The sequence below is a fragment of the Polypterus senegalus genome, chromosome 13 (genome assembly GCF_016835505.1).
Source record: "Polypterus senegalus isolate Bchr_013 chromosome 13, ASM1683550v1, whole genome shotgun sequence".
Lineage (NCBI taxonomy): Eukaryota > Metazoa > Chordata > Cladistia > Polypteriformes > Polypteridae > Polypterus > Polypterus senegalus.
The window spans coordinates 161136720-161149804 of record NC_053166.1 but is presented as its reverse complement, the minus strand read 5'-3'; the positions used below and the strand labels follow the sequence as shown (position 1 = coordinate 161149804).

The following is a 13085-nucleotide window of genomic DNA, read 5'->3' as shown; positions in this document are numbered from 1 at the left end:
TCTGGGGCAGTGATGTGTGCTGATCCCAGGACAAATTTGGACTGTTAGTGCCTGCGCTGGGGGTCCTCGCTATGCTGCTGGTTGGCGGCCCAAAGTGGCCGTTTGTTGTTAGATCGCCGTTTGTGTTTACTTCTGTGTGATGAGGCGACGTGAGGACGTGTGAACGGTTTGACTGCGATTATCGAAACACTATCTCTGCGTGGTTTACGCTGCTGGGTGAACTCTAATGAAGAACGCTTTTCTCTCTCTTTTGTTTTTTTTATTCCTTTTTTTATTCCTGATTGTACAGTTTTAATGTTGTTCCAGACTGTGAAATGCAGCTTTTTTTTTCACAATAAAACCGTTTAACAGAAGGCTGAGGCTGCCACGTCATGTCGTTTTTGCCAGCCTGCTCGTTGTGTCGTGACACACAGATGTTTGACATTCTGCTCCATGTGACGGTCATTGTGTCACCACCGCTGTTCCCACTCCTCCATTCCCCAGGAATAAAACTGAAGAATATCCCTGTGGTCTCTGAAAATCCCAACCACCATATTACTGCCCGTAACTGCTCTGCCACCCATCGTCCTGTCCACAATCTGGGGCTTGCTACCCACTGTTGCTTCTTCCTGCAGTCCCATCTTTTAATATTCCTCTTCTAACTCCTTTTTTCCTCCTTCATCTTCTGTGCAGCATGACTTCTTCCTTTTCAGGTACCATCACACCCGAAGTGACTTTAGCCTCCAGGGGGCGCTCACCTCAGGTTTTTTTTTTTAAACATTGAGTCCTTTCAGTGTCCCGTTGACTCGGTGCCACCATTGACAAGTGGCTAGTGGTCACTGAGACCCCTCCTTTTCTTTCTGTGTGTCATGTCTGCGTAGTCGGAGGGGCTTTTTCTTTGATCGTCCGTGTGTATCCCGTTAGAAGTGTGTCTTACACCGTCACCGTTATCTCGAGTCCGTCTACACGACCCCCTAAAACTGTGCAGTAGACCAGCACTTCCCAACCTGTGGGCCGCCAGCCATCCTGGACGAAACTGAACCCCCAATCCAACTCACTTCCCCGACTATTGTGCTCGATTCACAGCGGCAGCATCACCGATCCTGGACCACCTCCCCAATTCCCCCCACTGAGATGATAGCACTACATTCACGGAGGGGGGCTCTTCGGCACTAGACGGCTGCTGTGTCACCGGTGGGCTCGCAGCATCGCACAGAAGGGCCTCCCGAGTCAGCGGTGGGACACGGCGACTGGTTCAGCAGGTTGTGACCATCAGTACATGCTATCGGCACAAATATGGTAAAGTACAAAAGTGAAGTGGCGCCACCCTGTGGGCACAAAGGACCAATGCGTCGCCACGCCCGTTACTTCCATCCATTTTTTCCTGCTTGGCGCATATCTCATCCTCGCCCGTCTTCCTACCTCATCTGCTCTCCCAGCTCTCCTGGTGGCCTTCATTTGGCGCAGAGGCTTCTGGACACATTGGTGAGGCTGCAGTTCCCTTCACAAACTCCGGGAGGCTCGCTGACTGGCCCGCCGTGCAGCTGATTGACAGCCCTACGGGCCCCGCCCTCTGACGTGGGAGTTGCGCTCGTAAAAGTTTATGACTTGGGTCGTTTCCTGCCCGATGGCGCTGTGGGTTTCATTTTTCTTTTTGTTTGTGTTGTGCCCCGTCTGAGTGGCTTCTCACCGCCATCAAAGGAAACCGAATCGATTAACCTCTCCCTGGCGTTTGGGTGCCCCTCAGCCTCTTTGCCGCATACGAATGCAGAGGTCAGGTGTCAGTGAAAGGTCACGAGGTCAGCGTGGATCAAAGGGGACAAAGCTGATTCTCAGGATCTCTCGGCCCCTCTGGAAACAAAGCCGTGTGTGGGTGGGATGAGGGGGGGGCAGGGAGGCCCCCTCTTAACGTCTTGGCACCTAATCGACAAATCTGAAGGCTTTGTGCGAGCAGCCCATTTTGTTTTTAGTTAGGCCTATGATTGCCGTTATTACGCTCCTGGGCTGGGAGTGTGGCTAGTGGGCTGCGGGTGATGTCAGTCTGTCTGCCATGGGCTTGGCGCTCGGTCACTGTGCCAGCAAGGGGGCAAGTATCTGGTGCCCTTGCCCCTTCACCTGAGCTTAAATAGTGACGGGGCCTGAGATGAACACAGAAGACTGGGATCTCAAAATCTGCCCATTACAAGAGACGATGACCACTGGGGGGCTGTGGACAGGTACCTGCCATCCAACATGGAGACACAGACATGGAGAGTTTAACAGCAGAGGTGACAGTAACGAGTACGATATGAGACCAAAGGAGCAGAGGGCCTTCATGGTGACAGGGACATGCCTGGCATTTGATACAAGAGGAAGTGAGATGATGGCAAGGACGTATACACCAGTGGCAGGCATCACTTGGTGAGATAAAGACCCAGCAGTACAATGTGAGGGGGCTGCAGTGGCAAAGATGGTAAGACACTAAGTGGGACATGTCATAGAAGGGCCAGGAATGTGAACAGTCATCGATGAAACTGAAGACCACTGAGACCCTGCGATCTTTACGTGGGTGAAATGGTGACAGGTGAAGACTAAGCTGTGGCAGACTGCGGCCTGATCTGGGACGTGATGACTGATTAACAGAACAGCACTGGCACTGAAGGACCAATGGGGACATACCTGGTAATTAACCAGGAGACCCCAATGAGGCCACAAGTGACAGTCGGCCTTCCAGTACAGACGACGAGAAGTGATGACCGCTGGTGACCAGAGGAGGGTAACGTGGGTGCTGTGGACGAGTCCGGACCGAAGGCTTTGAGAGACCCCAGGGGGACCTTAAACAAGAGGAGCGCAGGCAGGTACCGCTTATCGAGTTGAAGATTTAACAGTACGACATGGGGGGCCGGGGGGCTGCACCTGTGACTGAACGTAACAACAAAATGTAAGGACTCTGCCAGAGGAGGATGAAGAGGGACAGGCCTGATGACGTATATCATAAGACACGAAGAAGGGGACTAAACAGGGGGACTAGGGACAAGTCTGGGATGCTGGCAAGGCCACACCTGCTGGTCCGCAGATGGACCTGTCGGGACGGGAGCGGGTGAGAGGTGCTGGGACAGTGTGTCAGGATGAAAGTGACGCTGACAGGGACATGTGTGGCAGCCCAGAGGGGAGGTGGTCAGCACCTGTTGTTGATGACTAGCGATGGTGGGACACTCTGACCTGGCTATGTCTGGGAGGTAGGGAGGGAGGTGTTGGCCATCAAGCGACCACAAGACTTCAGGTGCCATTCAGTGATCAGTGACAAGGAATGATGGGGTCCTTGGGGGCACACCGGCCTCTCTGTGATTTCCTTTCAGAAGAGAACAGGCGATCAAAGTGAAATCCACCAGCTGGCCTTGAAGTCTTAGGAGAAAGGGCTGGGGGGCCGGTGGGAGACCACCACAGGAATGCCGCGCCTGCCTTTCTCTTGTGTGTGTTTTTCCCCCTTTGTTGTGCCGCCCTGGCCGTCCAAACTTTCCCCCCACCCCACCCCCCACTTTCCTCTGAACATTTTGGGACCGCCGTGACCCCCTTTTTAAGTCGCCTGCTGGGACGGGCGCACGGCGCGCTGCTCTCGATGCATTTCTGAACGGCGCTGAAGCACACAGGAATGCCGGCCACGTCCAGGATGAAAGCGGCTCCCAATTATCCGTCCGCCGGGCGGGTGGGCTGGCCGCCTCCCAGCGCTGCGGTTCCCAGGGGCGCACGGCCGTTTGCTGTCGGGGGCGCCTCGTCCCTTTGATCCTCTCTTAGTGTTTGTCCAGTTGTGCGCCTCTCTCTCTCTCTCTTTTTTTTTTTTTCCTCTCCATCGGATCTTCAGACGCTTTTGCAGTTTAATAGGGGCGGTCAAAGGGGGGCTGGCCTCTGCCCGCCAGGCTCAGCTCCCAATAAATACAAATTCAGCCCCAGAGCCGGACGCGTCGCCTTGGAGTGGGATACTCGGACCTGCACGAGGGGCTTGTTGGCACCGCGAGCGCTGGATTAAGAAAAAGAAGAAGAAAAAAAAAAACGGGCATCATTCGGGTCTTTCTTCATGGGGCCACCTCTTGTTCAACGCCATTAGAGTTTCGGGATTATTGCCCCTCTATAATTTCAGAAACCCGCCTTCATTTGCGGGGGCCCACCGTGAACGCGCGCGGTCTTGTCGGACGTTTCAGTGCACTTGTGACAGCTGGGGTCCGAAACCCACCGCCACATTCGGGATATTTCGTTAGAAAAGGGGAAGTTTGGGGCCCTCCTGCTGCTCGTTCAGACTGTCGAGGACTTGAGCGCCTCTGGATTTACGGCGGATGTTCAGGTAGAGCTGCGCGTTTTTGCTGACCGTTATTATTATTACGCTGCCGTTTCACGAGTGAAGGTGGTCGTCCAAATCTTGTTTTCTTCCTTTCCTCGTTAACTTCTCGGACTCTTACTTATGATTCATTTTTTTTATTATTGATGGGCTCCTCACCCAACATGAGCTAAGGACCCCCGCACTGGGTGCTCTTAAGCCGTGGGGGTCTTCTGTCGGACTTAGCGACCCTAACGCCAAGTCCGTCCTGCTCCTGTCGCGCTCCTGTGACATTCCAGCCACCTTTGTGTCACTTCTGTTAAGTCCCCTCACTTGGCTCCGTGTCGCGTTTTGTTCTCCTGCACTCCCACTTTCTTAATCGTGACGATTGTCTTTTGATTCGATATTTTTAAGTTCGTTTATGGCTCCGCGTATTTCCATTTCTCTGTCGATCTCTAGATGACGGCTTCTTGTTGTTATTTCAGCCATTTCGTGGATTTCTTTTCGTTTTTCTCTTCCTTTCCCTCTCAGCTGCCCTGCTAGCCTTCTCCACTCCTATGTCAGCTCCTTCTAATCTGCCGGCACTTTTCGCCTTAATCGATTTAGTGTTCGGTGTTTCCGCTCGTCGCCCCCCTTCCCGATTTCCTTCATGTCTTCCCAAGCCCCCACGTAGTCCCCTTTCCTGCGGCCGCAGGAGGAATGAGAAGAGCCGCCGCTGACGGAGCCCCGTGCCGGAAGGTCCGAGTCCCCACGCCATGACACGGCGGGCTTTGGTGGGTCACGCTGGCGCCCCCGCGCTGCTGCTGCTGCTCCTCTGCTGGCCCAGGCAGGAGCCTGTGGCGTGGGGTGCCAGTCTCACAGGTGCCAAGGCCGGGCACCCGGGGGTTTGCCCCAACCAGCTGAACTCCAATTTGTGGGTAGATGCGCAGAGCACCTGTGAGAGGGAGTGCCTGGTGGACCAGGTGAGTGTTGGGGGGCGGGCTTTTGGCCTCGGGGGGCTCTGCGAGATTGTTCTAGAAGTGCAATTTTAAATGAGATGATCTAACCGCTGCGGCACAACGTGTAATAAAAATCGAAATCGGGCACCGCCGGTGGGTGCAGCGTGACGCGGCTTTGAAAATGAAATTAAAAAATGGGTTTGACTTTTTACTTTTAACGATTCAGAGCTCCTTCATCTGTCAGCTGAGCTAGACGAGCTAAAGAGGGGACCACCGGCACTGAAGAAAGCCCGGGTCTCCTCAGCTACTCCTCAGTAGGGGAAGCGGACCCCAATAAGAGCGCCGATCCGACCCTGAAGAGGATTAGCGGCATCGGGCCAGCACATCCATAGACACAGACAGGCGACATTTGTAATGCAATTAAAAACCGTAAACGTTAACTTCACTCAAGCGCATTTCAAACATGAATATCCCTAAAACAGAACTACATTTCATTGATCTTTGCTAACAGACAACATCACTGGCGGTTCGTTAAGTGAGACAAGTAAACGAGTCTCCATAGCAAGAGGTGACTTCTGGAAGGACAGCACGAACGGCCACCTCAAGCCGCATGACGGCGACAGACGACACTCGAGGGGTTCCAGTCTGAGGGGCTTTAACCAGCAGCGCCGCGCTACACTCCCCTCGCACTTCCGACACATTTCGGCGTTCTTAAAGATCTCAACGGTCCGCCAAACGCGTCCTTCACTCTACCAGGCGACTGGAAGTCATCGGTCTCGCCTCCCAATGGCGTTAAGAGAAGCCATTGGCCCCCACATTTTGTTTGCACCCCTGCTAGAGATCTGGAGTCAATGTGCGTCATAACGACGACCAGTTATAAGACCACTAAAGCTGCACTTAGCAGCAAACACTGCCAGGGCGATCAATGTGCCCCCGCCATGCCCGCTAACCCCTTTACTGCGCCTCCGCAGGTCTTTTAGGTCGGACGTTTCAAAGTTTCTCCCCGTCACGGCCTCGTCGGTCATTCCCTCTTTTCTTATTGGTGTCTTTACCTGTCATTCATCTCAGTCTGACTGTTTCCCAGGTTGGTGTCAGTTCTACCTGCGGCAGCCGTCCGCGAGGGCTTCATAGGCTGCAATACACAGTGCGCTCCACAGAGGGCGCTCCATCATCACTCGCCACAAACGGCCAGCTCGGCTGATTTCACTGCACAGTCACTCGGCGACCACAGCGGCTCGGTAACGGGGCTTTACTGCGAAACCAGTGCTCGACAAAGAGCCATTTACCCAGGAAGGGGTCTTTACATACGACGTCGGCTCGTTGGGCTAATTTGTGGACAAAACGCACATTTTAAAATTGGGAAGTCACTGGGACGTCACGAAGCTGTTGTCATCCATTTACAGAACCTCTTATTGGTCTGCGCAAATAAAAGGTTCTTTTTGGAACTAAACACGGCTCCCCTACGACACTGATCTGGAGGAGCACTTCGGCACCTTTGTCTATAGGTGTGAACAACATGGCTGAAATGTCTAGGATGCGATGAGGTGAGTCGCTGGGCGCGTCACATTACACGACTCAAATCACAGTCCGAGTGCGACCACCGCACAACACGACGCGGGTCTTTTCTGCTGCCCGGTCGCTGTTTGCGGTTGGAAGACCCCGACGCATCTCCACTCGTGTTCACTGTGGCTGTCGCTCAATGCAGAGGTAATCAAGTAGCTTCTGTAATGAGCTAAAGCTGCATTTTAAAAATGACTTTTTATTTTAAGAAATATTGAACCATTTTCTGCTTAATTTAATAATAAGTAAACCACGAGAGTAGCAAGCAGCTTTGGCTGCAATCAAAATATCTGCAGGGACAAATTTTGCATTCCGGTAAGAAATTCCTACTCATATGTTATGGTTAAGAAATTCAGACACTAGTGAAAAATAACGAACTTATAATAATAATAAAAACAAATACGCTGATTTTGAAAAGAACCGTAACCCGCATTATGCTTTACAAAGTGTAACAACACTGGCAAACATCTGCTTTTTTAATGACTAATTTCAAAAACAAGCACCTAAGTCAGTCCTGCAGTACAAAAAGTGCAAGGGGTGGATATCACGGCCGGTTTAGGGGGGGCTCATATATTCCCAAGGTACACTGGGAGACCCCGGAGGATTAAAGGCTGAGAATCCCCGGTTTAGCGCTCGCAGTGAACTGCAGTGTTACGCCGGCCCATCTTCACACACTGCACATGCGCAGCTTTGGCTCGGCCCCCTGCTGGCACAGGACAGTCATTACAATCACTCCGGGACTTCACTACACTTACAGCTACTGGGGAGCGCAGGACAACCAACGCTGAACCGTTTTGTCTCTCTTAAAACAAAATAATAATAATAATTTATATTTTTACTAATAATTACAATCAAACTAGACCCAAAACAGAAGCAAACAAAAATATTTGGATGCAAAAAGAAATTGACAGAATTACAAAATAGTTAATTATTCTTTATTACTACAGACGGCTGTTCTCGCCCCTTAAAATATATCGCGATATTTCGTGCAGTTGTCGCCAGCTTGCTGCCGCTATCGACGCGCACACGCGTGGGCTTTGGCCGTCTGATGAGGTTTGTTTTGCGTGTAGGACATCGAGTGACAAGAAGTGAACCGCCGCCATGGCTGTGTAGTATACGCCCAGTCCTACTGGCGCCCAGTTTGGAGTCCCGGGGAGGCCAACGATTATCCCAGTAACACTGGTGTAATGCAATAAGCAGATCTTTTTAAGTGCCGCCTTAACGTGTATTTATTTATATATTTATATATAGTTTTCCACTCCCTCAGATAAAGCGGGAATGTGCGTTAACATTTTCATAAAAATACCACCGCTTTAGTTTACTTCAAATATCAACCAAATATGCAGTTTGGCCAGGTGTGCCCACACCTCTGCCCACCAAGCTTAGCTATATGAGTAGCGTTATGTTACTCGTAATATCTAAAGGCCCCGTTAACGGCTGATCTGCCAACAGGAAAAATACAGGCGAGCGTCATTCACGTCCCGGGTGGGTGCTGTCCGCCTGCAGCGGGCATGTTCTCCTTGTGTGCTCCCGGTGTTTGGTGGACTGGCATTGCTAAACTGGCCCAGGTGTGTGTGTGTGTGTGTGGCTGGCGCCCAGTCCAGGTGTTGGTCCCACCTTATGCCACATGCTCGCTCCAGTGAGTTTGGCTCATCATCCTGCACTGGATAAATGGGTTAAGAAAATGGACTGAAGGAACTTTCCACATCTACACGTTTTTCAAAAGAAACGACATTTCGGTCTCATTCTGTTTTAGCCGAATGAACGTGCAGTTCAGTTAAAATTGTCCTTTCAGTTTCACATTTCCAAGACGCTCTCGTCACCGCGTCACTTCACCTGACAGTGCGGCACCACCGGCCGGTAACCCCCACACCTGCAGCTTTGTGCCCCCCAGCAGTGACTCCCTCTGTGACGGGCGGTGAGCTTCATGGCTGGCGACTCCTTCAGCGTCAGATTTACAAATCTATGAACCCCAAAGAGTCGCTGATTCGGTATTCAGTGGCTGCCAGCCTGCACATTGACTGCTGGTTATGTTTCATATCTCCTCAGCATTTCCACACACACAGACAGGTAAGGCGCATATCTGGCTCAGAAAGAGAGCGCATTGGAGCTGCACCCTCCTGTTAGGGGTCGCCACAGAAGATCATCTTCTTCCATCTCTTCCTGTCCTCGTCATCTTGTTCTGTCACCTGCATGTCCTCCCTCAGCACATCCATAAACCTCTTCTTATCTGACAGCTCAGCACCTTCTCCCAATATACCCCTCATCTCTCCTCTGCTCAGGTCCAAACCAGCGTAATCTCACCTCTCTGACTTTGTCACCCAAAATTCCAACCAGAACCGACCCTCTAATGTCCTCATTTCTAATCCTGTCCACCCTCGTCATACCCAATGCCAATCTTCACATCTTTAACTCTGCCACCTCCAGCTCTGTCCCCTGTGCCACCGTCACCAGCCCATATCACACAGCTGGTCTCACTACCATCCTGTTGACCTTCCCTGTCACTCTTGCTGATGCCCGCACCCTCCATGTGTTCTAAATGTGCAATTCCACAATTCCGACTCATTCAATACAAATCAAAGTACAGGGTGGTGTACAAAAAAAGGGAATTTAAATGTCGACCTTAACTGAAATATCTAGTTGTTTTAAAAAGATTTTAATTCTGATGTTTTAATCAATTTTAATACTGACTGTTCGACAAAAGGATAACAAGACAAACATAAGAATATTTTATTTAAGGTCAAAATTTCGTTTTTAAATATTGGATTGTTTTTTTCTGACTCTGATCCCATTTTTTATAAAACTGAAACCCGTTTCTGGTCTTTACCTTTATTTGTAAATGAAGTCCATGCGCCTATCCTTCTCCATGAAAATCTCCGTCACCTTCTTGTGAAAGTCCTCCTTATTTTCTTTTTGTTTTAAAAATCTTGAAAATCAAACTAAACGGCCCGCTGCAGCGCACGTGACTTTCTGATGCCGCCGACTTCTCGGCGCGTCTGCGCAGAAGAACACCTGTTGGCTCACATGCGCCCCCTGCAGGGCGCCACGGTACTGTCGGCCTCGCCTTGTGCCTTTTCACTGCGGCTTTATGTCCGCTCAGCGAGACTAAATCTGTCACACACACTCATTAAAGATATCAGCCTGCCTGTGGGAAGTAGGTTGTGTAATAAACATCTCTGCACACCTTATATTGGCGGCATACAGAGAGACAGCGACAGGCACGCGCCAATCACAGGCATCACCCCAGCAGTGTGTGAGGAGTGCGCAGTCCGAGGGGAGGTGAGGGTCGTTGCTGCCGCACCTCGCGTTTCTCTGCTGTATCTGAACAGGACTATAAAAAATGACCACAATGATCGGAATCATACAGAGAACCAATGTATGGCACAGGCCAGCGGGCACATTTATTTTATGTTCTCATTATTTGTTTTTTTGGCTTTTCGTGATGACAGGCCCCTGTTGCCTCCCCTGACAGCACGTCCCTGCGGTGCTCACATTCTGCTGAAGGACCTCCTCTCTGTGTGTGAAGGACCTCGGGGTGGGCCACAGAGTTTGTTCTAATAAGCTGACCAGTTTAACATTGTGTGCCCCTCCAGGACTGTGCCGGGATGGAGAAGTGCTGCACAAACGTGTGTGGACTGAAGAGCTGTGTGGCAGCCCGCTTCTCGGAAAGCCCTCCTGGTAAGCCCGATCATCAGAAAGCTGGAGGAAGCCTCGGCAACACGGGAGCCTCTTGGGGGTCCGTAAGTTGCCACAGTTTTATGTGCAGTCAGCAGGGCTCCACTTGTGACATCTGGGAAGGTCAGCCCATCTGCAAGTGCCGGGACCGTTGCGAGAAGGAGCCCAGCTTCACCTGCGCCTCTGATGGTCTCACATACTTCAACCGCTGCTACATGGACGCCGAGGCCTGCATCCGTGGGGTTACGCTAACGGTGGTCACCTGTCGCTATCACCTCTCCTGGCCCCACACCAGTCCCCTGCCCTTGGACACCACCACCAACCCTACTCCCACCACCTTCCACGAGGATCCTTTCCCTCCTGCCCTTTACCACAATCCCACCCATCAGTCTGTCTACCTGGGGGGCACAGTCAGCTTCCACTGTGACGTGGTGGGCAGTCCCAAACCAGACATTACCTGGGAGAAGCAAACGGACCGCCGAGAGAGCCTTATTATGAGGCCTGACCAAATGTATGGCAACCAGGTGGTCACCAACATCGGCCAACTTGTCATTTACAATGCCCAGACGGGGGACTCGGGCATCTACACCTGCACGGCGCGCAATGTGGCCGGAATCCTCCGTGCCGACTTCCCTTTGTCTGTCATTCGCCGCACAGAAGAGGAGGAGAGCTTTGAGGACAGCCTGGCAGGGGAAATGAGGCGACCTTTCGCTCCTGGAGACTGCATGGCCGAGGTGGACAGACGTGTCTGTGGAGAGCGGCATGTGGACTGGTACTACGACTCCAAGAGAGCCGGCTGTTTGACTTTTCATTTTGGGGGCTGCAATGGAAGTAGAAATCACTTTGAGACCTATGAGGAATGCCACGCCACCTGCCATCGCAATGGCATGAACATCTGTAATCTGCCCGCCGTTCAGGGACCCTGCAAATCCTGGGAGGCCCGCTGGGCATACAACTCCCTCATGAAGCAGTGCCAAGCCTTTGTTTATGGGGGCTGCCAGGGAAATGACAACAACTTTCGCAGCCGAGAGGAGTGTGAAGATAACTGCCCTCTGCCCAAAGGTCGGCCCTGCAAGCCCTGCCGGCCAAAGGCCAAGATGGTGCCAAGCTTGTGTCGCAGTGACTTTGCCATTGTTGGCCGAGTGACGGAAGTCATTGAGGATCAGGACACGGGCATTGCCCGCTTCCGGCTAGAAGAGATTCTACGCGATGAGAAGATGGGCTTAGCCTTCTTTAACACTCGCCACTTGGAGGTAACTTTGGCCAAAGTGGACTGGAGATGCCCGTGTCCCAATGTAACTGTGGAGGAAAGCCCCTTAATTGTGATGGGCGATGTCCAGGATGGCATGGCCATACTTCAGCCGGACAGCTATGTGCGACCGGTCAACGACAAACGGCTGAAGAAGATTCACGAGGTTCTGGAAAAGAAGACGTGCGAGTTACTGCAGAGATTTCAGGATTAACAAGACGGAGGGCATGCATGTGTGAGCTCTGGCGACACGGACTGCTGGGCATTTAATGACTACGGAAGAAAATCTGCAAAAATCTGCATAGGCACCTTAGCCTTTAGCTATGCCAGTGTGGCGTTCGGGACCATCCTACCGGGACAGGCCTTTTACGTCAAAGCTAAGCCAACGATTTCATCATAAGTGGCTACGCTTGATCTAATTACGAGGTAAAGGCTGCCCATGGACTGTTGGGAAGCGGGCGAGTGGCACTGAGGTGGCACATCTATTGTGACCGACTCCCCCAGACAGCCTACTGATCTACTAAGGTGATAGGCAGGCTGTGTAGTTAATAAAGTCCCTGTACAGTCTGTGCCATCCAAACACTCCAAAATGTTGCAAATGTACTTAGGCTGAGAAATAAAAATGGTTTTCAAGTACAAATCCTATTTAATGTTCGTAACTCACTGAGCCGTCTCTTTAACTCTTTGAGGGCTGAATATCTTTTCTGAAAAGCACCCAATGCATTGGCTTCACACATAAATCAACATAAAACATCTGTTGCTACGCGCTGTGGCTGCTGTTGGCACCTGCTTGGCATCTCTGGCAGCAGGGGCAGCTCGATGGGCAGCATTAATTCACGGTGAGCCGGCTACCTCTCTGTCTTCGCACAGCAGTCGCGGAGTGACGCACTATGGTTTGTACCGCGGGTCATCATCAGTGGAGGTCCTCCGAGGCGAACGCTGCTGTAGGCATACCAGCTACACGCACGCGTTCAGCACCACCATCAGCTGGGCACCGACAGATCACTGGCATCAAACTCGGAGTCCGTAAAACGTCCATGGAGAATTTTGCTTTCGTCTTGCCAGACATCGATGCCATTTTAGAGGCCGTTTGCTCTTCACTTCTCGCGCACACGCAGCGACTCGAGGTCAAGTTAACAAAGCTATGGGATTCTCCTTCAAGCAAAGAGAGTTGAGCTAAAACGGAAGGGCGAGTTGGGTACGCAGTTCATAGCCGATTACCCTCCTCTACCCCTGAATTTCGACAAAATACAATACAATACCATTTAATTTTGTATAGGAGCCCAAAATCACACAAGAAGTGCCGCAATGGGCTTTAACAGGCCCTGCCGCTTGACAGCCCCCCAGCCTCGACTCTCCAAGAAGACAAGAAAAGACCCTTGTAGGGAAAAAA

The 13085-nt window shown here is 51.6% G+C and overlaps 1 protein-coding gene across 1 annotated transcript; it reads left to right on the top strand.

Moving 5' to 3' along the window:
* The first annotated feature begins 3829 nt into the window (after positions 1-3829).
* Positions 3830-12977, top strand: wfikkn1 (WAP, follistatin/kazal, immunoglobulin, kunitz and netrin domain containing 1). Its single transcript, XM_039775879.1, has 2 exons — positions 3830-5232; positions 10362-12977. Exons 1-2 carry the CDS (start codon positions 5026-5028, stop codon positions 11904-11906), a joined length of 1752 nt encoding a protein of 583 aa, XP_039631813.1. The 5' UTR covers positions 3830-5025; the 3' UTR covers positions 11907-12977.
* The last annotated feature ends 108 nt before the right edge of the window (positions 12978-13085 follow it).